At 38.1% G+C, this 27,676-nt stretch overlaps 1 protein-coding gene across 2 annotated transcripts in view; it reads left to right on the top strand.

Annotated features, from left to right (window-relative positions):
• atad1b (ATPase family AAA domain containing 1b) overlaps positions 1–14,720 on the top strand; it is a 44,616-nt gene extending 29,896 nt beyond the window's left edge. For both annotated transcript variants that reach the window (XM_060841876.1, XM_060841875.1), the window contains exons 6-10: positions 971–1,077; positions 2,720–2,809; positions 5,988–6,038; positions 8,919–9,052; positions 11,596–14,720. In XM_060841876.1, the coding sequence (XP_060697859.1) occupies positions 971–1,077; positions 2,720–2,809; positions 5,988–6,038; positions 8,919–9,052; positions 11,596–11,716 (503 nt within the window). In that variant the 3' untranslated portion in view covers positions 11,717–14,720. The remainder of the gene's footprint in view (positions 1–970; positions 1,078–2,719; positions 2,810–5,987; positions 6,039–8,918; positions 9,053–11,595) is intronic.
• The last annotated feature ends 12,956 nt before the right edge of the window (positions 14,721–27,676 follow it).

Raw genomic sequence — 27,676 nt, 5'->3', positions numbered from 1 at the left:
GTATGGGTTTCCTCTGGGTGCTCTGATTTCCTCCCACAGTCCAAAGATGTGCAGGTCAGGTGAATTGGCCATGCTAAATTGCCCATAGCGTTAGGTGAAGGAGTAAACGTAGGGGAATGGGTCTGGGTGGGTTGCTCTTCAGAGGGTCGGTGTGGTCTTGTTGGGCCAAAGGGCCTGTTTCCACACTGTAAGTAATCTAACCTAGTCATCGCCACCCTATTATTCTTAAAGATAATTGAGGTCTCCTTACAAATTTGTTTCTCAATTTCCCTCTGACTATTGGGGGTCTATAATACAATCCCAATAAGGTGATCATCTCTTTCTTATTTCTCAGTTTGACCCAGATAACTTCCCTGGATGTATTTCTGGGAATATCCTCCCTCAGTGCAGCTGTAATGCTATCCTGTATCAAAATGCCACTCCCCCTCCTCTCTTGCCTCCCTTTTTATCCTTCCTATGGCATTTGAATCCTGGAACATTAAGCCATTCCTGTCCATCCCTGAGTCACATTTCTGTAATTGCTATGATATCCCAGTCCCATGTTCCTACCCATGCCCTGAGTTCATCTGCCCTCCCTGTTAGGCCTCTTGCGTTGAAATAAATGCAGTTTAATCAGTCCTACTTTATTCTCTGTTTTGTTCCTGCCTGTCTGGAGTGTTTGACTCTCCTTTGTTCTCAACTGTACCAGTCTCGGATTGAAATCTTTCCTCACTATCTCCCTGGGTCCCACCCCTACCTTATTAGTTTAAATCCTTCTGAGCAACTCTAGCAAATCTCTCTGTCAATATATTAGTCCCCTTCCAATTTAGGTGCAATCTGTCCTTCTTATACAGGTCACTTCTACCCCAAAACAGCTTCCGATGATTCAAAAATATGAATCCAGCTCCTTAGCCATGCATTCATCTGCTCTAGGTATGGCATTGAATTTTGAGTAAATATTTATTGATAACATTTTGTGATTCTCCCTTAGATTCTTTTCTACGAAATCGGTCCAGCTCTGATCATGAAGCTACAGCAATGATGAAAGCTCAGTTTATGAGCCTCTGGGATGGCCTGGATACAGACTTTAACTGTCAGGTGACTGCAGTATTTTATTTTGATGTTTTAGTAAGTTGCATCTTTTTGTCACCTACATGCTTGACTTGTAGGACTTGTGAGGACTGCAGATACTGGAGATCAGAGTCGAGAGTGTGGTGCTGGAAAAGCACAGCAGGTCAGGCAGGAATGATTCCCGATGAAGGGCTCTTGCCCGAAATGTCAATTCTCCTGCTCTTTGGATGCTGGCTGGCTGACCTGCTATGCTTTTCCTGCACCACACACTCTGCTTATTTGCCTGTTTCCTGTGCTCCTTTGTATGCCCACTCCTAATTGGCAACTCTCTTTGCATCAAGTCTTACTGTCAAAACTCCTGTCCCTACCTCCTTTCACTGGTTCCTCATTCTTCAATGCATTGAACTGAAGATTCCTTGTTTACAAATCTTCCTATTGCTCTGCCACATTTTTTCCAACTATACTACCAAGATGTTTACTGATTCTTGTTTATTCTAAACATATGTCTAATGATGTTTTTGGCTATCTCCCTTTCCTCTTCTTTTGAGTACCATTTTCCATTTCCTGAAGTGACTTAGCAATCTCATGTGTACAGCGTATTATAGTAATAATCCATGTACCATAGTGATATTTTATACCCTGGAGCATAATGATAGATGTAATTTGTTAAAGCTTTCTTGTTGGAAATAGATTTCCATTAATATGTATTGTTTGGCATTATTTGACAATAAAACAAACTATTGCCACATTCTGTACAATATCATGGATTGTAGGCTTAACATAATGAGTGAAAATGTTTCCTTTTTATTGAATACATGTGTATAATTGCCTAAATGCTTCTGTTATCTGCTGATCAATAATTTACTAGCGATCAGTGCTTTTTATTGATGCTTCATTGTTAGCTACCATTTTGAAAGTAGCTTTTATTATATCAGCATTCTAATTTCCACATTTTACTCCTCATTTGGTATGAGAGTTTATGAAAGTTTTTTTTTGACATTGAAAAAATCTCTTTTCACTTGAAGCGTTGGCTCACCACTACCAAGGACATGACTGGCTCATTTTAATGGTCATGGAGAAGCTTTATCCTGACATCACCTCGCAGTCACAATTGTATGATTGTTGTGAGCACCCAGAGTGATAAATATTGTTAATTTCTCCCCCTGCTCATTAAAACATGGATTTTCTAGGTTTGTTTGACTGAACTACTTATTGGGTTAACTTGCTAAGCCATGAGGGACTCTCACATTGGATTTTTATATCATTTGACTGATACAGATATGATGACTGGATGAATTACTTTTCAAAATAAATGCTTGATATTCCAACTACAGTTAGTTAAACTAGTCATTAATGCAGTATACTTCTGCTCTTGAGTCCACAGCAAAAACAATGCACTTGCAATTATTTTAAGAGTAAGAATGTGTGTCTAAATAAATTTCCCTTCTTTGTTGTTGTTCTCAATAACAATAAAATGATTATTTTAGATGCTTAGTAAACTGACACCATCCTAACAAACTGAATAATTTACCTGCTGGAGCTGTATTTCTATTGTAGCCGAGTAGTTTAGAGAAATGAATAGTGAATGCTATATTTAGTAACCATTAGACCTATGCTGTTTTTATTTAAAAATCCATGTTGTATCTGTGCCTAACACCTATTTTATTAGGTAATCGTGATGGGTGCCACTAACAGACCACAAGATCTTGACTCTGCCATTATGCGAAGGATGCCAACAAGGTTTCATATAGGACAGCCTGTGAGTACAGATATAGATTTAATGTTGTTGAATTAATGTTTCATATTTCATTATGGCCACAAGGTAAATTCACATTTAGAAGTGTCTGCACAAACTTAAAGAATAGCCTTTTGCCAATATTGTTACTACTCAAACTGCATTGCCTAATAAATGGGTTAATGAAAATAAGAGAAAAAAAACTCCAAAATTACAGGAACCCTTGAATGGATTTGGGGGATATTTGCTCCCTGGCCTTGGCTGGTGCGTAGGTAAACTGGGAGTTAACAGAAGATTAAACAGTACGCTAGAACTTGAGGATGCTAAAAATAATTTTTCACAGCTTTCTGTTCTTTGTGTTCAATAAATGAAAAGTCCTATGAACTTTTGCTGAGAACCTTGTTCTTAATAAAGAAATACATGTATCTAGGGAGACGAATGGTATTATTGGAAGATAGATTCTAAATACAGTCCAGATAGATTATGCTTTTGTTTTTCTTGATCACAGCTGGTTTATAATTAAATTGAACTACCATTGATGTGAGAACCAGTTTTGAGGCTGATCTGGTTTACCATGGCATACATTTAGATTGCATGGTCACACTTCCTTAAAATTTAGATATTTCCAAAAGGTTGAGCATGTTTTGCTTGGTGGGATGTTTTGTAGATATTTTCAATCCAGTTTGTCATAGATAAAAACCCACGTTTGTAAAACAGGCTGTGGATATCATGAATCAGATTCTCTCAGGTGCCACAAGGATCGGTGCTGGGCCCTCTACTTTTCGTCATTTACATAAATTATTTTGATGCGAGCATAAGAGGTACAGTTAGTAAGTTTGCAGATGACACCAAAATTGGAGGTGTAGTGATCAGCGAAGAGGGTTACCTCAGATTACAACAGGATCTTGATCAGATGGGCCAATGGGCTGAGAAGTGGCAGATGGAGTTTAATTCAGATAAATGCGAGGTGCTGCATTTTGGGAAAGCAAATCTTAGCAGGACTTATACACTTAATAGTTTGGTCCTAGGGAGTGTTGCTGAACAAAGGGACCTCGGAGTGCAGGTTCATAGCTCCTTGAAAGTGGAGTTGCAGGTATATATGATAGTGAAGAAGGCGTTTGATATGCTTTCCTTTATTGGTCAGAGTGTTGAGTACAGGAGTTGGGAGGTCATGTTGCGGCTGTACAGGACATTGGTTAGGCCACAGTTAGAATATTGCGTGCAATTCTGGTCTCCTTCCTATCAGAAGGATGTTGTGAAACTTGAAAGAGTTCAGAAAAGATTTCCAAGGATGTTGCCAGGGTTGGAGGATTTGAGTTATAGGGAGAGGCTGAACAGGCTGGGGCTGTTTTCCCTGGAGCGTTGGAGGCTGATGGGTGACCTTATAGAGGTTTACAAAATTATGAGGGGCATGGATAGGGTAAATAGGCAATTTTTTTTCCCTGGGGTGGGTGAGTTCAGAACTAGAGGGCATAGGTTTAGGGTGAGAAGGGAAAGATATAAAAGAGACCTACAGGGCAACTTTTTCATGCAGAGGGTGGTACATGTATGGAATGAGCTGTCAGAGGAAATGGTGGAGGCTGGTACAATTGCAACATTTAAGAGGCATTTGGATGGGTATATGAATAGGGAAGGGTTTGGAGGGATATGGGCCGGGTGCTGGCAGGTGGGACTAGATTGGGTTGGGATATCTGGTCGGCATGGACGGGTTGGACCAAAAGGTCTGTTTCCATGCTGTACAACTCTATGACATGGTGAATGTTGGTATATTGGAGACAATATGAATTGAAAATGGTCAAAATGACTTTTTAAGTCTGGTTGAGTAAATAATTGAGAGTCTGGATGTTGTATAGCAGAAAGATGGTGCAAATTGAAAACAATTGTGGAATTTAGGTCCAATGTGCAAACAGGACCTTAACATGGAGACGTTGAGAAGGGATGTTGAGTTCTTCGTAATGATTGTTTTCAATCCTGTGGGACAGATGGGCACTTAGATACTTTATGTTGAAACTTTCCCTTTGGTATATGGGGAACAAGGCAGGAAATTCTGTATCTATATAAACTACCACCTAATTTTAAAGTACAGGAAATATGGGTACGTGTGCAACATTGTGTTCACAGCTTTTACTTTGAGTAATGGAGACAAAATTACCCTTGTCATTTTGAAGCAGTTGGAGTTAGTTAGAAATGAAGGTGTAAGAGAAAGTGGCAACTTGTAGTTAGAAAAGAGTCTTGGTCCTTGACCAAGTCAGGGATTTATCAACATGCAGCATAGCTACTATACGATCATTATGTGTTCTGCTTTGAGAAATAATGAACTCATGACTATTGTGTTAAGCCATGATGCCTTGTCCAATCTGAATGTTTCTGATGTTTGGATTTCATTGATACTTCCTAGTAAATGAACCACTTACTCTGAAACACTGCTTTGCTAATCCAAGTTGTTTAGATGTTGTTAAGGCACTTTCATCATGCCCATTTTATTGAAAGATAGAATCAAAAAGAAATATTGAAGCAATGACTGTGAATTATATTTCAGATCGTTTTTGGGGTGTTCAATTACAGATAGATGTCTTTCCCAAGTAAAGGTTTGCAGGAACAATTTTTAAAAAGAGGACTTTTGTTTCAGAGGTTCAGGATTTTGCTTAAACAAAAGTATACTCATCTGTGTTTAAATTCAGCCATCCCTCTGTATCCCTCCACTATCAGGGAAGGCTATTTCCAAAAGCATTCTCACTTATGATAATTCGCAGCAGAATTTGCTTTTGACACCAAATATGGGGTGGGATAAGATGGGGGCTTTTGATAGATTGTGATGAGATGCGAGAGTAGGCATGCAGGACGAGTTGATAATTGGTCAATGCAGAAAGCTGTAAAGGAATACATTTTGATGGTAACTACAGTATGCTGTAACAATATTACTAAATAAGCAAGGGACCTTGTCGTGCAAAAGCATCAATCATCAAAGGTGTCACGTAAGTAGACAAGGCCATGAAAATAGCAGATTATATTTTTCAATGCATCATAAAGTATAAAAGCAAGATAATTGAAAGGAATATAACCAACGAACAAAATTATCTAAGCTATGTTTAACAAAATTGCCTTTCTCTGTCCATGGGTAACAGTTGACAAGAATTTTTTTTAATGTTATTGTGCTGTTTTTCAATATTGAGGAAACACCAATTTTTTTTTTGTTTTATAGAATACTAGTCAACGGAAATCAATCCTAAATTTAATTCTACGAAATGAAGAGGTATGTAGCTTATAGTAGAAGGAAATAAAGTTGACTTGATGTTTTCAATTCGATCGACAAACATTTTCCAGACTTGGGTTGTGTTAATCTTTTGATCATGTATCTTGTTGATCAATATCTCCTTCTCAGGCTACTCCTGACATTGGTTTAGAAATGTATTGTTTCCTTATTATCATCTTCGGCCATTTTTTTTAGAAAATAAACCATAGCAGCATTATGTCAGTGCTGCTGAACAAGTCAACTTGTGGCTTGGACTAATGATCTAAAGGTGGTAGTTTGAATCCTAAACTATTGGATTATAGCAAAACCGATCTAGTTTATTAACTTCCTTTAGCTTAGAATAGCTGTCATTTCCTATTCCAGCCTATAAGTGACTCTAAATTCACAACGATGTGGATAACTCTTAAAGCCCTCTTAGGAAATGGCACAATTGTATCATATAACCAAAATAAGCTGTAATCTATTTTAAAAATGATCAGGCCATCTGGCATTGATTTAGGTGCAAGATTTTCCATACTAAGACTAGTTGACCCTGTACAGTCCTTGCGACCATCTGGGAACTTGATCTAAAATTGGGAAACTGCTCAAGCAGAAGTCTGCATTCACATTCCTCACCAAGACTGAAATAGTGGCTTGAATGCAATGAAATTTCCTCCGGTATTTATTAGAGGTATTATAAAAGAAAATGGATCCCCAAATCGTAGAAGGATATTAAGGCAGATCACCAGATGCTGTATGACATAAATGCATTTTAAGCAGTATCTTAAAGGAGGAAAGCAATGCAGGGAGTGGAGTGAAGGTTTAGGAATGAGGTGCCAGTGACTAGGACTGAGGCAGATGAAAGTATGGCTACCAGTAATAGAGCAATTCAGATCTGGTAGGTTCAAGAGATAAGAATTGGAGGAGGACAGGTATCAAGAGGTTTTTAGAACCTGAGCATATTTGCGTAGAACCGTCCTCTTAAATGGCTGCTCTTCCATCACTGACCATTCATACTTATAATGTGTACCATCTACAATATTCACTGCAACAGCTCAAATTTTATTTGACATTGTCTATAGCACCTAGAATTTCAAAGGTTTCAGGCACTTGAGAATAGCACCCGCTGCTCTCCAAGTCATACCCCTTCCCAACTTGAAAATATATTGCTCTTATTTTGTTGTAATTGCATGAAAGTCCTGGAACTCTCCACTTAACAGCACTATTGGAATGCCTGATGAAGGGCTTATGCTCGAAACGTCGAATTCTCTATTCCTGAGATGCTGCCTGGCCTGCTGTGCTTTGACCAGCAACACATTTGCAGCTGTGATCTCCAGCATCTGCAGACCTCATTTTTTACTAGCACTATTGGAATACCTACATTGCATTTGATTCAAAACCATCTTCTTGAGAATTGGGGAAAGGACGGTAAATTCCAATGATGCCACACTGCATATCAACAATAAAAGACAGCAAATTGAAACTTTTATGACCAGCATCTGATGGAAATGTAAGCCACTGGATAGTTTGACCTCAGTAACATGGGTGCACATTGCTCTTATGCTAAAACCTCGCCTATCCAGAATGCTTGGGAGCAAGCATCTTTGGATTTTGTTTTTGGGAAAATGGAATAACTTCAGCACACCTTTACCTCAGTGTGTGAACTGCAAAAGACCTTAGGCCACAATTAAGTATTTTGACTACCGCAGTGAGAAAAATTGTTTTATTTTTCCAAATAATGATGCAAAGAGTTGCCCAAATCTGCTCACAAAGTTTCCAGACAAGTAGTTTGTTTGAATAACAGATTTCTGAACTGACAAATTTTGTATATTCCTCAAATGACCTGCAAAAGTTTGTGGAATCGATAATCGCACTGCTTGTGTTGGATGGTGCTCGTCATCTGTCATTTGTGTCCTAGATTGCTTGTTCCAGTATAGGCTATAGAATTTCTAAACTTGGTTCAAATGCAGCATGTTATTTGTCTTAGTTAAAGTTGAGAGGCCAGTATTGCTGTGGTTTGATGTATTTTCTCCAACACATCTACATCGCATTTAATGAATTACTTGACGTCTTAATCATCATTCCACGTAAGTTACTTATTATTCACAACGGGTCTCTTTCTATACTCTAATATTCTATGACTACCATTTCATAATTTCAAAAATCCTTCTTGATGGTTTTCCATTTCCATCCATTAGTCTCAGTGTCAAAACTCTCCATGACCATATTCCCATTGTACAGTAAAAGCAGCATGCAGTTCATTTCTAGCCTCTTCAGTCTGTGTAGATTCCCTGCCCCCTTAATGCATTCACTTTTAACTTCTAATGCTTATCGTGAAATCCACAAATCATTTGGTTTGCTTCAGGTTTGTATCGCCTCTCAGACCTTGCAGTCCTCTGGGTCCTTTTGTGGATCCCTAGTGGCTTAAGGCCATCTCATTCAGTTGTGTTTGCATGCTGTTTAACTTTATTCAGCGATGGTTCTGTTTACCACAAACCTGTTTTTGCTATTATTTTGGCACGCAGTAGGGTGTTTCACTTTATTTTCGAGGTTTAGATCACATTCATGCTCACACTCCTGAATTTGTTTTTCGTATCTTGTCAATTGACTATTTATCCCTTTGTGGCAGTTGTGCAAGTTTAATTCTTATTTTTCTCTCTGAAAATGCAGCATGTGTCTATCTGGAGTCTTCTTAACATGTCCTGTTTGGTTGAAGGATTGCTTTGAAATGATGCCTCACAGAGGCATTCAGTCACTGCGTAACACTGCAATATTTAATTGTCTGCAACCACACTGGCCCAATCTTTCATTTAAAAATGCATCAATTATTATCCTAAGCCAGTAATTTCAGAAATGAAATTTAGACCTAATCTACAGTAAACGTTTGTTGTTTGGATACAGGTGGACCGAAATTTGGACTTGAATGAAGTTGCCAGGGAAACTGAAGGCTTTTCAGGGAGTGACCTGAAAGAACTCTGTCGAGATGCTGCCATGTTTTGTGTCCGGGATTATGTACATGGCTCCGATGAGGAAAGGTTTGTGTAAATTAGATCTTTTAAACGTGCAGTTTTATTTTAGTGTAGTAATGGATTTTATTTACAGTCCGACAGCTGAAGGATTTAATTTGCCAGCTGTATGATAAATGTCGAATAGTGTACATAAGGTGATGAAAAATTAGGTTAGTTGCAATTTTTTTGGAACTAATGTACAAATCCTGTCAGACATGCCTTCAGCACCAGGGCTATGAGTGTAACCAGAATACAATCGGCAGATTGGACAAACTAAATAAAACTAGGCTGTGAATCTTTACACTGTTAATTGTTTTAAAATATTTTTAATTGACATTTTAAACTTTTGAGGAGCTAATGTTCTTTGAAGCTCTTATACTGGCAATTTCAGTAAATTGTTAATAGTTTTTACCAAAATTTAAAATTGACATTGAGTCCTAGGTTCTTGCAACGACAGTTTTTTTTTTGTTGGCTCCTTTTGCTTAAGAAGTTGTAATTAGTCACCTTGTAAAAATTATTTTCAACCTGCTGATTACCTCCTGTTGTAAATCTATGTCCCCAAGGTTGATGCAATGATACTGATTCATGTTGTATACTACTAGGAAGAAGCCCTGATGGTGGCAAAGGTGCAGAATCTATCACTGTCTAACACTTGGGCTTGGGAGAACTACTACTATAAAAGCTGGCTGAGTCTTAAGGGTCATTGGAGTTAGATTTGGATCTGGATCAGGTGGTGAGAACTGTGGTCTAGAACTCGCTGCCCCCACAATCCATCTCTTCCAGTGTTGCTACAAAACTGGCATCTAGCTGACATTGTAGAAAATGGCCCATGTATGTCCTGCTCACAAAATGTGCAAAGTCAATTGTTACCCAATATGTTTAGTAGAATGTGACATTAAGCAATCCCAGAAAAACAGTAATAAGTGGGATAGAGGGTGATAACTTTACACTGTTTGGAGTCATACCTAACACAAAAGAAGCTGATGGTGGTTGTTGGAGGCCCACCATCACTGCAGAAGTTGGGAAGTTGCTTAAGATAGTGTCCTAAGTGTGCGTCCTATCCCTCCCTAAAAGCACTTAAAGGGTTCAAAAAGGTGTCTCATCGCCATCTTTTTGAGGCCAACTGCAATGGGCTGTAAATCCTGGCTTAGTACTGTGCTCATCCCGAAAGAATTTCTAAAAAAGGTGACATTAAAAATAAAAACCTCAGCACTTGAGTAACATTGAAGTTTTGCAACCTTTTGTAATTATCTTCCTTTCTATTTTATTTCCCTTTCTTTTCAGTTTTTCTTATTACTTTTACTGTTTTTCTCTCTCTTATACCTTTCCTCTTCTGTCATGGGAATAGTACACTGGAGATTGAGCTTCACTATTCCAAAAGTTATCACACTTATGAGATATGACTAGTTTACTTAGGCTATTAATACCTGATTATGACCACTACCTAAGGTAAAAGGAACTCAAAACAGGTGACATCAGTGAACATTGAAATTCAAAACTAGCTTATTTTGCAAACTTATCCCCTAACATGTGGCAAAACAGATTATTAATTATGATGCAAACTTCAACCATATCCCCTTTAAATCCAGGCACACACATTTCTTCATACACAGCATTGACAGATGGATGAGACAAACTTCTTTTTAGGAATACCATGGGTTAAAAAAAGGATACAAAGTCTGTGGATCTAAGTTCAGTCAAAGAGAGAAGACTTTGTTGGTAGATTTTCTTTTTGTTTTTGGCAATGTTGCCATGTTAGCTTTTGAGAACTACAGCAATCTCCAGTTAAACGGCCCATCAGTCGGACCTGGTCTTGTTTGATTGTCTCTGTTTTATTTCTTTTCCATAGAAAAAGAGAGTGCACAATTTCACTCGCTGAGGACTATGTCTCAAATGTGTGTTCTCTTTCTTCACCTCTCTCTTCTTCCCGCCCCCCCCCCCCCCCCACCCCTTTGTTTCTCAGTAATAGTTTTGTTACCAATTTTTATGTCTTATTGTTGTATGCTTTAATTTAGCATGACTGTATTCTGCCAGACATAATGTGTAGGATGTAAATCTGTAATTTGAAAGTTGTTTTGAAGACTGAGACAAATACTTAAGTAGAGAAATATCATTGGTTCCTCCACTAGATTTATGAGTACATCTTTAATAAACTGCAACGGGTGCAATGTTACCCTCCGAGTGGAAGTTCTATTTCTCTTTTCGTTTTGCCTCTTGAAACTCAGAATAGGATGGGCCCCCAGTCCTATTGCCCATCTAAGCTGGCTAGAATTGTCTGGTTTGCACCCAGTGTGAGAACATTCTTGATCCACTAGTAGAAATTTTCAGCAACAAATATCACATCAAGTAAGTTTTGCAGGAAGACCTCCTTCCTGAAATAAAAGGCCAATAAGGCGCACACAGAATTTTCATCCAATAAACACACGTTTTAGTAATGTAGATGTCATCCCATTTCTTATAAAAGTCTTGCTCATAATGTATTCTGGTTAATTTCTGTGTACATGCAAATATTTCTTTATTAAATAACTCTGTCACAGCTGTTAATTCTCAACTTGTGTCTGATTTAATAGCAATAGGGACAGGCTTCGACCCATCAAACAGCAGGACCTCAAAAGAGCAATACTGAAGATGCGAAAATCTAAAGGAGTCAGTGATTTGAGCGAGTTTCAAGACGATGTCAGTACAGATTGAGGATACGCTTGCCTGCCTAGTTACCAAGAAGGACAAATTAAGCTGCATTTTTACAGGATGACTTGGCTGAATGTTGGCAAATTCCTCTGCTAAATTTGGGGGATAGATAAGAGGGTTGGGGGATGTGGGGAAGGGTTTTCTAATTGTAATTCTGTGAATTTAGTATCACCCATCAAGTGTAGTTCTTTTGGGTCCATATTCACAGAAAAAATTTGTACTGAAATATTTGTGTAATTTGACTGAGGTTTGTGTAGATACATATATTAGAATTTTCTGTATATTGGTTTCAAATTGTGAATGCATTAGTATCATTGTTTAAGATTTAATATTGGAAGAAAACTACTTCAATGATATGAATACTTCAGCAAAAGCTCATATGGCTTTGTAAGACAAAACAAAAGTACTATGTTGACTGACTGCACTGCAATCTGCATCATTTAATAATGAATCCAAAAGCACTTGAGCTCTAAAACTGAATAAGTAATATAAAGGAACTATTCAAAGTAGTTTCTGACATTTTGGTTGAGCCATAGCCATGTTTTTTTAATTTAATTATAAACTAGGATGGTTATGCTTTTTAAATTTTTTTTATTTTATGGGTTCAGTGTAAATAAATGTCTAATGCCTGTCACATTTTGTATGCTTTCTGTTCATTATTATCTGATGTAATAGAGTTGCTTCTGAAATAATAAGATACCTGACTAGCTATGTTGATAACAACTTTTCTTTAAAAACTTTGTATATAATAATTTGTGCCCTTGCACATCAAAACTGAAATAAACAAGAGCACAAATAGACAATATTATTATACGTATTTATGAAAAGATATTTAAATTTGCAATTTTTTTTCATTGCAACAGAAATAAGTAAGAAATATCTGATGGATCTTTTCAAAACAAAATTAAGGATTAAGCTTGCCATTTGGCTGATTAATAATAAAGGGAGTACAGAGTTATAATTAACAGAATAATTAGAGATGTTTGTCAAATCTTTTTCATATTAGTCACTATCTCTGGTCATTAGAACAGGGACTCCATTGCCATAAATGACTGTAGGAACAGATAATGTTATTAATAAATGTTTGAGAAGAATCCAATTGCATATAACGGAAGATCTGGTAAAAATATTTATGGTAGTGTCTTTTTGAAGAGCTTGCCCCAATCTCTGTTGCTTTAGTCCATTGTAAATTGGCCAAATTCAATAGAATGTGTTTAATTCAAATTTTATTTGGTGGGGTATTTTTACCACAAATGTTTAAAAAAAACAGTTGCTGTACTATTATTTGAGACTAGTTCCCAGTAATGGTAAATGGTTGCATAGATTCACACATTCTCACCTCAAGTCATCTTCAGTTTCAATGACCTCAACATTTTCAAATTTCAATCTTGAAGGTGAAGACATGGTTATATTTTTTGGTTTAAAATTAAGTTTTTTCTATTCTGTAATTTATCATCATTATTACATTGCTAGTCAAATGTGGCTTATTATAGGTTTCTGTCCAGTCTCTAGAAGGAATAATGAGTTTGTGTATATACAGATTGAAAATATGTAGAATAGATGTAGCTGGGTATAAGTTTCGATTAGTGTTGAGATGCACCTCAGCCAGTGTTTGACCTAAAAGTAGAAATTTCTGTCTTTTGATTTTAATAGATAGGATAAATCCTAATTAAAAGTGGCAGCAGTGAACTATATATCCAGTAAATCTGTATGAAATGTTCTTTGTGCTGGTTACTTTGTGAATGCAGGTGGCCAGCTGTAGTGACCTGGCCTACATTTTCTTGTAAAATGTCATTACTCTGTACATATATTTTTGGAGGTGATTCATACCTCTGCGTAGGTGCTCAAAACACAGCCCATATTCTTTTCCTTCCTGCAACTCTTTGTAAGATTATGCAAATTCATTTAGTGTTACTTCCCTCAAATAGCTTTTCAAAAAAATGTATTCCATTGATTGTCTCATGTGCCTGAACTGTTAATCTTTTTTCTTGCAATTTTAAGGTAAAGTGAAAGCTTTGTTCTTTATAGGAAATGTTACTATAATCCAGAGTCTTCCTAGCTTTTTGTTTTATTTTCTTTATCTCCAAAAGGGACTCAATTTAAAAATACATTCATCCATTATAGGCTGTATTTCGAATAACGTGCTAGCAGAAGTTGTTAAAACTATAGTTGTTGTCTTTGGATTGTAAATTCAGTAACGAAAAATTGGGTTATACTGTCTGATATCTTGCTGGTTCCAGCAGTATGCTGTGTCTATAAATGCATCTGGAATGGAGTCTTTCTGTATACGGTAGTATAATATTGTAGTACTACTTGCAGTGAGGTGACAGGTGAATATGATCAATATTCCACATCATTTTATCACAATTCTGGACAATTGTTGAACCTGAGCTACACTGATTCATATAAAGAGGAAAATAAAGATACAGTTTGTAGTTTATGGGAGACTTCATCTGCTTATTGGAACTGTTACTGGGCTGTTAACAAAAACAAAAATATATGGAAAAAGTGAAAGGATGAGATATTGTAGATTGCTACAAATTAACTACAAGTTGCAGTCAGTACATGTTTATAAATAACTCCTGCAAACTAACAATCCTTAGCAATGCTAAACATACAAGTTATTAATGTTTAGGAATGTTCATTAATAGAAAATTATTAAATGGGAGCTTCTATTTAAATCATCAAAAGAATGAAACTGGCCAGCTATTTGGGGAAGAATCGGTTATGTTGTACTGAAAGGAAAATTATACAATTGGAAATTATCCTGTGTTTCCTTTTGAAATTCCTGAATATATAAATACTGCACTGCAAAAATTGAAAATATACCTTGATTTTGTGATCATTTTATGCATTTGCACCTATAATAGAAATTGCTTTAAAGTGCCCACCTATTAGATAATTGTGGCATTTTTAACGGTGCAAGAGTGTGCACAATAAGGATGTTGTGTAACCTTGTGTATTACACAATTTATCTGCTGCTGTTCTTTGAGAAAAATAAAACAAGTTGCCTATTGCAATTGTCTCCTTATTTGCTACTCTAACTCATTCTGTCTGCTTTTGTATATGCCTTTCACTTCTTTCATTTTGTCTATTTATTTGCTGATGGTTCTCCCACTGATACAATTCATTCCCTATTAGTTTTGTTTCTATGTATATTTCAATATCTTATGCTGCTTATATGTTCATTAACCCACAAATTCCATATTTTATATCTTGCCTTTTTAAACTCTAGGATACCAGGCAAGATTCAACAAAACCAGTGAGGAATCAGACACACATGCTGCTTGATGAACTCAACCAAGTTCAAAACAAAATTGTGGATTTGAACACGTTAAGACCTCATTTGACCAAGAGTGCCATCCAGGCAAGTAACAAAACTGGAGACCATGAGAATCAGAGCGCACGTTCTGCTGGTTGGAGTTGCACCTGGTACACACAGATTATTGGTGGTCCGATATCTCTGCAGGAGTTCATCAATCAACCTGTGCAGACGGATTATGACATACCTTTGGTGCTGGTGGAACTGGAATCTGGGCCTTTTGGATCAGAGGTCAGGACACTGCCATTGCATTACAGGAGCCCTCGTTCCTCAGGGTAGACTCCTAGGCTGAACAGACTTCAGCTGCCTCATTAGTGACCTTTCTTCCATTAGAATGGGGTACATTTATTGTGCAATTGTCAATATTCAGCACCATTTGCGACTGCTTAGATGCTGAAGGAGTCCATGTACAAAAACAGGAAGAGTTGGATAATATCCAGATTTCGGTTGAAAAGTGCCAAATAACATTTTCTGCAAACATGCCAGGCAATGACCATCTCTGCAAGAGAAGATCTGACCACTGCCTCTTGACATTCATTAATGTTGCCATCACTGCCTCCCCCCACTATCAACATCTTAAGGTTACTTCTGACCAGAAAATGAACTAGATTAGCTATATGAGTACAATAGCTGCAAAGGTAAGACCAAGCCTGGGGTGATTGTAGCTAATAACTCCTCTCCTCGCTCCAACGATTGTTCATCATCTATAAGGTACAATAAACGAGTATAATGGAATATTTCACACTTCCTCCATTGAGTACAGCTCCAAGAACACTCCAGAAGCTTGATTGGTACAGCATCCACTCCCTCCATCATTGATACTCAGTAGCAGCAACCTGCAAGATACACTCCAAAACTTCAAGACTGTAATGATGGCATCTTCCAAATATAAGACTATTGCCATTTAGAAGGATGAAGACAGGAGATGTATGGAAACAATACAATCATCAAGTTCCCCACCAAATCACTCGCCGACCTAACTTGGGAATATGTTAATATTTCTTCAGCGTCGCTGGGTCAAAATCCAGGAATTCACTCCCTAGTGACATTGTGGGTCTATATACCACACAGACTGCAACTGTTCAAGAAGCAACGCACGACCAAGGGCACCTAGGGATGTGCAATGATAAATGCTGGCCCAGCCTGTGACTCTGGCAACCCATGAGTGAACATGGAATGGGTAGTATGTGGAAACCAAGAGATTGTCAGTGCCAGGCAACAATGGGGAGCAATATCTTTGGGTGATCCTAGGTTTACAGTTTAGAAGCATTAGGGGGGAGGGCTTTGAGAGCATGGCGATCATGGGAGAAAAATGAACTGGGCTTGCACCACTCTAAAAGGACAATGTTGAAGGGCATTTGGGGTCCAACAATATTCCATGTGTACTGGATACAGTCGCAGTACTAAGGTTCAAGACTCTCGGGTGTGTGGTGGCTAATAGGATCTGGATTTCTAAGCATTTTGGAAGGTGAATCCTTCAGTTTTGTAATCCAAGAAGTGATGAAGCTTTGGCATTAGGCAAGTTGATGGCAGGTTGAGTGTGATGATGCAGCTGAGGTTATAAGGGAGTGGACGAAGTGATGACAGTGGGTTAAGGTTATGGATAAGGTGATGAGAATTGGTGAAGGGATGATACTCTGCAGTGATCAAAAATGGCTATGGTTATTTTATGTGGGCAGAAGGTGTTTGAAGTTGGCTGGTTTTCGGTGAGGATCAAAATTCATTTGAATGGCCACATTTGAAGATGATTGCTTTGAATTATAAACATTTACAGACATGTGGGCCTTGGACAATAAATAAAACCTTTTTTGGAACATTTCAAAGGAATTTCAGTTTATGAAATTGCAGCTGAACACAGATTGAAACTTGTGCAATGTTTACATTGCTGTAAGTGAGGTGGGGATTTGATCTCTTAACTTCTGGAGAACATCTTTTTAAAAAAAAACACAAATGAATTTGTTTTAGCTGTTCTGATCCATTGTCCTGCAGGCTGGTCTGTGTATTTGATTCTGAATAAATCATAGTGGGCAGAAAACATTAACTCTGTTTTTCTCTCCACAGATGCTAGACCTGTTTCTCCAACATTCTCTGCATTTGAGTGTCTTTAGGGCCCTTTTTTTTATTGTCTAATTTGGTCTATTAAAAATAACTAGCTGATGCCCAAAGTTATAGGTGTGGCCTTGAAACTGATCAAATACATACATTTGGATTTCCTTAAGTAAAATATTTCATGACAGTTGCATATTAAACTGTTTGAATGGGAAACCTTCATTACTTACTTTTCAATGGAGAACCAATGAAAATAGCCTGAAAATTCCATAATGTTGGTCAATGCTATGTCAATTAAGTAGGACATGTTAACACTGTGTTAGCTGGATAATGCAGCTTTTGAGGTTGCCTTCCTGATACATTGCATTGCAGACACCAGTTTAGGAAAGAAAATATCTCTCTCTCACAACTGCAGGTCTCAGATTTCCGATGGTAACTGACCTTTTTGAAAGCTTGTCTGTACCTGGTCACTAATAATAATGTTAGTTTATTGTCACAGTAGCCTTAATGTGATTGTTGGCATCGTATTGCGTCCTTTCTCACTTCTTTTTTTTGAGCTCCCTCATCAAAAGCTCAATCGTTATACACTTATCTGATATTTCTTCTGTTTTTACCTTTCATTTCTCCTTCCGTTGTTGCTGGGATGTTTCCAATGGCCTCACTAGTCTACCTTTTTTCCCTATAACCAGACTTAACCACCTTTTTGATTCTTGAACTTCTACTCTTGATCCAAACTGTTTATTTGTGTCCAAACAGCTGATTCTGAGCATCCTCTGCTATACCCATATTTAAAAAGGATTGTAGGTTTGGCAATACATCTAAATAGGTTATGATTTGGAGGAGCTGATGTTGGACTGGGGTGCCCAAATTAAAAAATCACCGAATGGCAGGTTATAGTCCAACAGGATTACTTGGAAGCACTAGCTTTCAGAGCGTCACTCCATCAGGAGTCGCTCCGAAAGGAAGTGCTTCCAATTAAACCTGTTGGACTATAACCTGGTGTTGTGTGATTTTTAACCTTGTACACCCCAGTCCAACACCGGCATCTCCAAATCATAGTCCAACAGGTTTATTTGGAAGCACTAGCTTTCAAAGCATTGTTTCTTCTTCGTGGTTGTGGAACAGGACCGTAAGAGACAGAATTTATAGCAAAAGTTTACACTGCCATGTGGCTGAAATATATTAAACTTCAATTAAGTCTTTCATCTTTTAGAATGGATTTGCTAGTTTTGGTTCATTAATATGTCAATCCCATAATTCCTTTTCAGTTACATTCTCAAGATCAGGTTTTCTAACAAAAGGTGTCATCTAAGCTCAGACAAAGGAACCAGTCTGACTCAAGGTTGGGACAAAGACTGACTTAAACTTCATACCTTTAATGCATTGTCTGAGCTGAGATGACATCTTTTGTTAGAAAGCCTGAAGTTACCTGGAGAATGTGACTTAAAAGGAGTTCTGGGATTTGCATATTAACAAACCGAAACTAGCAAACTCTTTCTAAAAGATGAAAGACTTAATTTAAGTTTGCTTAATATATTTCAGCTGCATTACGCTGTAATCTTTTGCTATAAATTCTGTCTTATGGTCCTGCTCCACAATCACCCAATGAAGAAACAGCGCTTTGAAAGCTAGTGCTTCCACATAAATCTATTGGACTTTAACCTGGTGTTGTGATTTTTAACTCTAAACAGTTAGCATTACTATGAATTGTTAGCAAGAGTTTGAGTGTTTAATCAGCCTGTAAGAAGTTTCAGTAGCTGAAGAAGCTCTGCTGCTTCTCTGCCCCCGCCCCTCTCCCCCTCCCCCCCCACCTCCCCGACACATGCACATGGCAGACCAATGGGAGTACCTGATCAATCACACACTGATTACAGTATTATGTATGTAAAGCAAACTTGCCCCAGGTCAGATCTGTCCTCAGAGTAGACAAAGATGTATTGTCCAATTGCTTTAGAGTAAAAGATGTTATGAAATTTACCTGAATCACACTGCAATTGCACGTGGGTATTGCAATAACAAATTGTTGCTTGAAATGCACGTTCTGACACTCTTTCAGTTGCGTGATCCATGATTGCTGTCTGACTATCAGAAGGTTTCAATGATGTAGTTGTTGCTTGTCGATCATTCAGAGAACTGAGGACCTGGTACCAGAAGATAGGTAGGTCAGGAATGTAACTCCTTTATCGAAAAGGAGACGGAAACAAGAAATCACAATGCAGCTAGCTTAATGTCTACATTGGGAAACTGTTAGAAGCTATTATTAAATAAGTTATAGCAGGACTCCTGTGTAAGTTCCAAGATGATCAGGCAGAATGAAAGTGGTTTGTGAAAGGTAAATCATGTTTGATCAATCTGTTGGAGTTTTTTTTGAGGGTCTAATATGCTATGGATAAAGAGGAGCTGATGCATGTGCCATACTTAGATTTTCAGCAGGCATTTGTTAGGTGTCCCCATCAAAGGCTATTACAGAAAATTAAAGCTCATGGTGTGGTAGCTAAGGTTTTAAAGGATAGAAGGTTAGCTGGCTAATAGGAAGCGAAGAGAGGTATAAATGGGTCTTTTTCAGGTTGGGAAGATGTAGTGAGTAGTATGCCACAGTGTTTGGAGCTGGGACCTCAATTATTTACAGTTTCTATTAATGACCTAAATGAAGGAATGGAAGGTATGGTTGCCAAATTCGCTGATGATAGAAGGATAGTTGGAAAATAAATTGTGAAGAGGACACAAGGACGTAGTAAAAAGAGATATTTGAAAAATGGGTATGGCAGACGATACTCAGAATCAGCTGTTTGGACACATAAACAATTTGGATCAAGAGCAGAAGTTCAATAATCAAAATGGTGGCTAGGTATGGTTATAGGGATAAAAGGTAGACAAGTGAGACCATTGGAAACATCAATAGATACATGGCAAATGGAGCACAATGTGGGAAAATGTGAAATTGTCCATTTTGAAAGGAAGAATAAAAAGGAAGCATATTATCTAAACGAGATATTGCAGAGTTTCCGAGATGTATAGAGAGATTTAGGTGTCCGCGTATGTGAATTGCTAGAGGTTAGTATGTAGATACAGCTAGCAGGAAAGCTAATAGAATTTTATCCTTTATCACAAGGGGCAATTGAAGTCAAAAGTAGGGAAGTTGTGGTTTAATTATTCTGGATATTCGAGTACTGTGCAGTTACCTTTTTAAGGAAGGATGTAAATGCATTGAAGGCAGTTGAAATGTTTACTAGATTAATACCTGGGATGGATGGATTGCTTTGAGGAAAGGTTGGGCTTGAATCTAATTCTTGATTAAAATAAATAAACTTCTGAGAGGCCTTTACAGCATAGATATGAAGAGCATGTTTCCTTATAGGAGAATCTACAACCACAGGTCACCCAGTTCAAACAGAGTTTAGCAGGGTTTGGTGGGAATGTAGATTTGACATTACAATCAGATCAGCCATGACTTTTATTAAATAGCAGAGCAGATTTAAGAGATTGAATGGCCAACTTGTACTCCTGATTTGCGTGTTCCCTTTGTAGAAGAGTCCTCAATCTAAGGAGGCTGTTCATCAGCATAAATCAACTGGCACTGATTCCTGAGATATGATGAGAATCTCTGATTTGAACATTTTAACTTCTGGGACACAACACACTTGTGTTTGTTCCAGTATTCCAACTACTCTGGAAATGTAATTCCCTCAATGTGCTACCAGATTGTACTGCTTGAAGTTTAACGCTCCCATTATATTAACACTGGGAGCATTTTTGCAGAAGCATTTTGTTTTAGAAAAGATTTGCAAGGATGTTGCCAGGATTGAGCTGTAGGGAGAGGCTGAATAGATTGCTCCAGGAAAATATCCCCCATAGGAGGCTGAGGGGTGATCTTGTAGAGGTTTATAAAAAGATGAAGGGCATGTATAGGGTGCATAGACAAGGTTTTTTTTTCCCCAAGGTAGAAGAATCCAAAACCAGAAAGCATAGGTTTAGTGTGAGAAGGAAAAGATTTAAAAGAGGTCTGAGGGGTAAATTCTTCATGCAGAGGATGGCATGTGTATAGAATGAGCTGCCAGAAGTGGTGGAGGCTGGTACAATTACAACATTCAAAAGGCATCAGAAGGGTTTAGAGGAATACCAGCCAAATGCTTGAAAATGGGACTAGATTAGTTAAGGTTATCTGGTCAGCATAGACAAGTTGGACAAGAGTCATATAGTCATAGAGTTGTACAGCATAGAAACAGACCCTTTGGTCCAACCCGTCCATGCCGACCAGATACCCCAGCCCAATCTAGTCCCAACTGTCAGCAACCGGCCCATATCCCTCCAAACCCTTCCTATTTATATACCCATCCAAATGCCTCTTAAATGTTGTAATTGTACCAGCCTCCACCACTTCCTCTGGCAGCTCATTCCATACACGTACCACCCTCTGTGTGAAAAAGTTGCCCCTTAGGCCCCTTTTATATCTTTCCCCTCTCACCCTAACCCTATGCCCTCTAGTTCTGGACTCCCCAACCCCAGGGAACAGACTTTGCCTATTTACCCTATCCATGCCCCTCATGATTTTGTAAACCTCTATAAGGTCACCCCTCAGCCTACGACGCTCCAGGGAAAACAGCCCCAGCCTGTTCAGCCTCTCCCAAGAGCTCAAATCCTCCAACCCTGGCAACATCCTTGTTAATCTTTTCTGAACCCTTTCAAGTTTCACGACATCTTTCCGATAGGAAGGAGACTAGAATTGCACACAATATTCCAACAGTGGCCTAACCAATTGCAAATCGAAGCCATTCTTCGGTCAAAATTGAGGTAAGCAGGAGTTATGCTGTTCGTACTACTTTAACTACTTACAATGTTAATCAGACTGTGATGATGTTGTACTGGAGGAAGATGGTGTTCTTTAATATTATATTAGCCAATTGAGGATATGTGATGTTGCCTTGAATTTTTCAATTTCTTCTTGTCATATATTCCCAATTTTGTGCATAAGTATTTCCAGAGTGTTTCTCAAGAAGGACACCCTTTACATGTGACAGGACAACGTGTTTTGCCTGTTCAATTCTGATCATCGGTTTCTTTCAGCACAGATTTGCTTACTGCAACTCTGACTCCAAGAAAGTCACACTTCTCTAAATGGATGCATCATAATCTGGCCTAGGCACTTGTCTTTTGCAAGCAAAAAATCAGTTGCTTTTGATTTGAATACACTCATCTGCACAAACCAACTATTCTAAGGTACAGTGTGAGACATCAGCTCCGAAATTTGCTATCAGTGGCTTCACGTACTTATTTGGTAAGAAAAATTACCATTGAGACAGATTATAAAACATTAGAAGTGATCTGCTGCAAACCACTAAGACAGCATTGCCACATTTGTAACATTTACTTGTTAAGGTCACAGGGTGTATGACTTTGATGAGAGATATGAGCCAGGTACTTAGAATGATTACATCTGACACACTGAGCAAATTACCTAAACCACACAGAGACCAAGATGCTTCTCTTGCACATTTTGATACTGTTCAATATGAAATTGAAGGTATTCTTAAGGTTGATCTGTTACACTTTGGCTAAAGCCAGTATGAACAGCTGCAGTCAGCATTTGCCAAGATAAACTGCAACAGTTGCAAATGATCTTTATAGAGGGATGGCGGTGTTAAAGACGTACCTGAGAAGATTTGTTCATTTTGGCAATTCAGAGGCTGAATCATGATAAATTACTTCAAAGGCAAACGAGTTCTAATATCAAAAGTATTACTGTCCCTCTTATACCGGGGACACATGGGCATTGAACAGACACGAAGGCTGTTAATCTATATACTGGCCAGAGATATATCAGGATATTCAATAACTCATGAACATATTGAGGTATGCCAAACATACCAAACCCAGCAGCAGAGGTGGGTCTCTATATGTGGTCTTTCCACACAAATGTTCCACCTCTCCTCAAATTAAAATTGCAACAAATCTGTTTACAATGCACGAAGAAGACTACATCCTTGTGATGGATTACTTCTCTACTTCTCATTGTTCAATGACCTAGCAATACAATGTGTATGATGGTTGTTCACATAGTGAGTGCTTTTTCAACATTTTATTTGGTATCCCAGAGCAAAGATAATGGACCACAGTACACTGGTAAACCACTTCAAGAGATGTGGGATGTACTAAATGGGGAATGATCCATAGCAGGGAGAAAGTGAGGACTGCAGATGCTGGAGATCAGAGCTGAAAAATACGTTGCTGGAAAAGCGCAGCAGGTCAGGCAGTGTCCAAGGAGCAGGAGAATTGATGTTTTGGGAAGAAGGGCTTATGCCTGAAACGTCGATTCTCCTGCTCCTTGGATGCTGCCTGACCTGCGCTTTTCCAGCAACACAATGATCCATAGCACACCATTGGTGCACTGTCTACGCTCAAACGGTCTACCAGACATATGGTGTGTACTAGCAAATCAATGGTTACGGAGTATCAAGCAACTCAGCAAGATTTTTGTGTTGAATTACTAAATTTTCATGTAACACCATCTCCAACACAACTAACACATGGAAGTCAACTGCAAATGACCTCAACCAATAACTAACTGTCTTACCATTTCAACACAGATCATTATTTTTCAAAGAAAAAAGAATTAAAAGACACCGAGCAAGCAAGCAGGTAGTGAATGACCAGAACTGTGCACTGCACAAACAATGTAAGTTAGAAATGAAATCTACAAATACTTGGATGACACCAATGTTTTCTAGAATATATAACTAGCCCAGATCATACAAAGTCATTACTGATTATGGTGCTGAGATACAAGTTTAACAATGTGATCAGTTAACTACCACTAAATAACCTCTGTGCCATTGAAGATTTACTATTACAAGCATAGGTTTCTTTCCTTCAGGTCTTCATTTTAATGGTGTCAAATGTAAATTTTTTAAAAAAATGAAATTATGTTGCCTTTTTTCTTCTTCCTAATCCAGTTTTTATTTCCCTCTTTACTTTCACTTTCTATACCTGATTTAACATTGAATTCCCACACCCTAGTTTATACTTGCCTCACTGTTCATTTTGCATTCCTTCAATTTGATTAGTTAAGGAGATACACCCTTCTTTGCCCTGTCCATTCAGGTCTGTCAGTGACATTTCCTGCTCACATTTTCAGCAATTTTCCAGACTCAAAAAAAACACCAGCCATGCATGGGCAAGATGAAACAATGAATGCCTACCTTAAAGCCCATTGAAACTAATTTGAAAAGAAGAGGCAAAATGACCAAAGGAGCATGATTAACTAATTGATCAGTCTGTCAGTGTTGACATGGACACAAAGAGCCAAATGATGACCTTCTATTCTAAATTATTCTATTAAAAAAAGACATTAATGCTCTTTATGTTAGAGATTGCAGCAATTAAGTTATTCTTAATTGTGTTCTCTTTGAGTTTGTTGCTTTTATTTCTTCTAAAAGGGCTGTAGGCGTCACTGGCAATGCCAGCATTTGTTCCCATCCCTAATTGCTCTTTGGTAAATATGTCAAATTAATAGGAAAATGCAGCCAGGGCTTTATTTTAACTATGTTCAATTGGCACTGGATCCACATATTTTTCAGGTTGTAATGCATTCAAGATTTGATAATATTTATTTCAAGATGTAGACAACATGTCAAGTTTCTTATACAAATTAGTTAACTAAATATAGCCCCATAAATATACAAAAAAAATGGCAAGCCTAACACATCAACATGAAAGGTAAATTGTGAAGCAACATTAAACAGTATCTGTTGCAGAACTGGATAAACTTAGAATTGAAAAGAAATGAGGGAATGTTCCAGACTGACTGGCTTCCTGCCAAACTATATCTGTGGTGTAATGCTGGATTCATGCCATGGAACAAGCTGAATTGAGGGTAAAAATTGTCCTTGTTTACCATCTAAGGGATAATTTTTGGTACTTTATACATCCATGGATGGTAAAGCATAAATTTCAAATATTGATGCACTAACGAAAGGTGATGTAGGAACAGGAGGAAGTCTGTTCTGCCATTCAATGAGATCATACCTGACCTGTACCATAATCTCATCGCCCCCTCACCTTCATTCTATATCCATTTCTACACTTGGTTAATGAAAATTTATCAGTCTTAGCTTTAAAATGATCAATTGAGCTAGCGTTTACTGCTTTTAGTGGGAAACAGTCCACATCTTTACCGCTTTTTGCATGAAGATTTGTTTCCAAGCTCTTGAATGATCTGTTCCCTCTTCCCTTAGACTTCCCACCAGCAGAATACTGTACTAGCAGTACTATTAATTTCCTTTCAAAATTCTAATAATCTGCAATCAAATCACCTCTTACCCTTCTTTATTTCAGGAATCACAAATATAATTTATGTAATCTCAACTCATTATCTAACCCTGGTCGCATTCTGGAGAATCTATGCCCCTTTGAAGGATATTATAGTTTTTTCCAAATCGAGGTGTCTACAATTAAACATGATACTCCATGTGTGGTTTAACTGGGACTTTGTATAATTCCATTAGACTTCATCTCATTAATTTTCTAGCCTCCTGTTATACAGGCTAATGTTCTATTTGCCTTTTGATCAATTTTTGTAGCTGATTGTTATACTTTTTTCTTTGCCTCGGACACCATCTGTTTTGATGTGTGTTGTGCAGCAATCTATCCAAGTGTTGTACAGTAGCTACTGTAGGTAGCACTGCTAGTGTATCTTGTGCTTTCTCAGATGGCAATGATACACCAATCAGGTTTCACACCAAAAAAGGGTTTTGTGATTTACACATGAAAGAAGTGAAACTATCACTGTATTCTAACAGATGAAAGGCTTAACAGACAATCAATTTTTCGATGTATAATTTCAGTTAAATCACACTGTAAAGTTTTTGTGATAAATTCTGTGTGTTAGGATTGTGCCCTCCACTATCACCTGATGAAGGAGCGTCGCTCCGAAAGCTAGTGTGCTTCCAATTAAACCTGTTGGACTATAACCTGGTGTTGTGTGATTTTTAACTTTGTACACCCCAGTCCAACACCAGCATCTCCAAATCATCCCTGATTTCAGGGACTGTGAATTTAATCTTGAAAACCATTATTACATTTTATGTCAGAAGTGGTTGTTCAACTAACTGAGCTACAAAGGGAAACCCAGAGGTCGTGAGCAGCATTGGAGAACAGCCATCATCTGTGAATATTGGCACAGAAATAAGAAAAGACGAGTTGGTAAATTTTTGGAAAGGCTCCAAGAGAGGTGTGTGAAGCTGGCTGGAAGTAAAGTCATGTGTGGAAAGGAGGTGCTTCCCCCTCTCAGCAAGATTAAACAACATACAAATCCTCTTAAGCTATCATCTTAACACTCCCTTGTGGTTTAATTAAAGGGGAAGTTCGTTAGGTGAGTACGCATTTTTTTGCAAAATGTTCCCTGCTAATATAAAAAGGGCAAAAAATAATTTTCTTTAATGATGTTCTAAATCAGTCAATGTTTTGTTGTCCTTATGGGAGCTACTGCATTGGGTTATCCTTTCCTGCTCGGTTCTCAGATGAGATCAGTGACAGACGCCAACCTCTTCAAATATATTGGGAGGTTACAGAGAAGTTATTTGAAGCCAGATATTTGGACTAGCTTGAGGCTTGATTCATTAGAAGCATTGCACTGTATCTCCAACTTATGGCATTCCGACTGGATTCCATTAGTGTGACAGAACTGGAATGGAATTAAAACTTCAAGGATTGATAGTGGAGTGGGGGGGTTGGGAATATTTGGGGTTGAAAATAAGTGTTTTTTGGATTATTCCTCCAATGCGCACCCCTTCCTGGGTTGAACAGAGGCTCAGTTGGATGTCAGTAAGAAACCAAACCGGCAATGTCAGAAATTCGATAATTGAATGAAAGCAGATAATTATTGGTGCAATTAATATCCTTGGGAGTAGTTACTGAGCATTATTTAAATTGTTTATTGCTTCACTATATAAATTTAACTTGAGCAGCAGGGATTTCCCAGGGCAGCAGGAACTGACCAGGAAAGGCAAGCGAGTTTGAGCAGCAGTTTAAGCAGATGTTTAAACTTCTCTATTCCATCTGACTAAAATCTCACTTGTTGCAGCTGCTGCCTCAGCTCTCTATGGCAGATACTGGGCAGAGAGGTCTTGTGCAGATAAAGCTTTTCCAAAACTTTGACAAGATCCGGATGGTAATTGTTTTGGATGTGATTGACAATGCAGCAGATGATGAAGGTCATGACCATTCATTGGTAGTAATGATGACTGTGGTGAGATCAGCACTTGCACAGGAGGGAGATGGATATATCTGAGTGAACTTCACAGCAAGATGTACGTAAGCAGGGAAGATATTGCAGGAAGGCAAGAAACAGGAATACTTATTCATGAAGAAGTTATACAATGGCAGATGCACATGCAGGAAGGAGCTACACACTACAGAATGGAATGTAAATGCAGGGATATTTTGTTACAGTATACAGGGTGTTGGTGAGTCATAGCTAAAGTATTGTGTACAATTGGTCTCACGTAAGAAAAGGGATGTAGATACGTTAGAGGCTGTTCAGAGAAGGTACAATTGATTGGCACTTGGGTTGGGGAAGTTATCTCCTGAGAAAAGGT

Source organism: Hemiscyllium ocellatum, chromosome 22 (assembly GCF_020745735.1).
Source record: "Hemiscyllium ocellatum isolate sHemOce1 chromosome 22, sHemOce1.pat.X.cur, whole genome shotgun sequence".
In the NCBI taxonomy this organism is placed as follows: domain Eukaryota; kingdom Metazoa; phylum Chordata; class Chondrichthyes; order Orectolobiformes; family Hemiscylliidae; genus Hemiscyllium; species Hemiscyllium ocellatum.
This window is presented reverse-complemented; position numbering and strand designations above follow the sequence as displayed.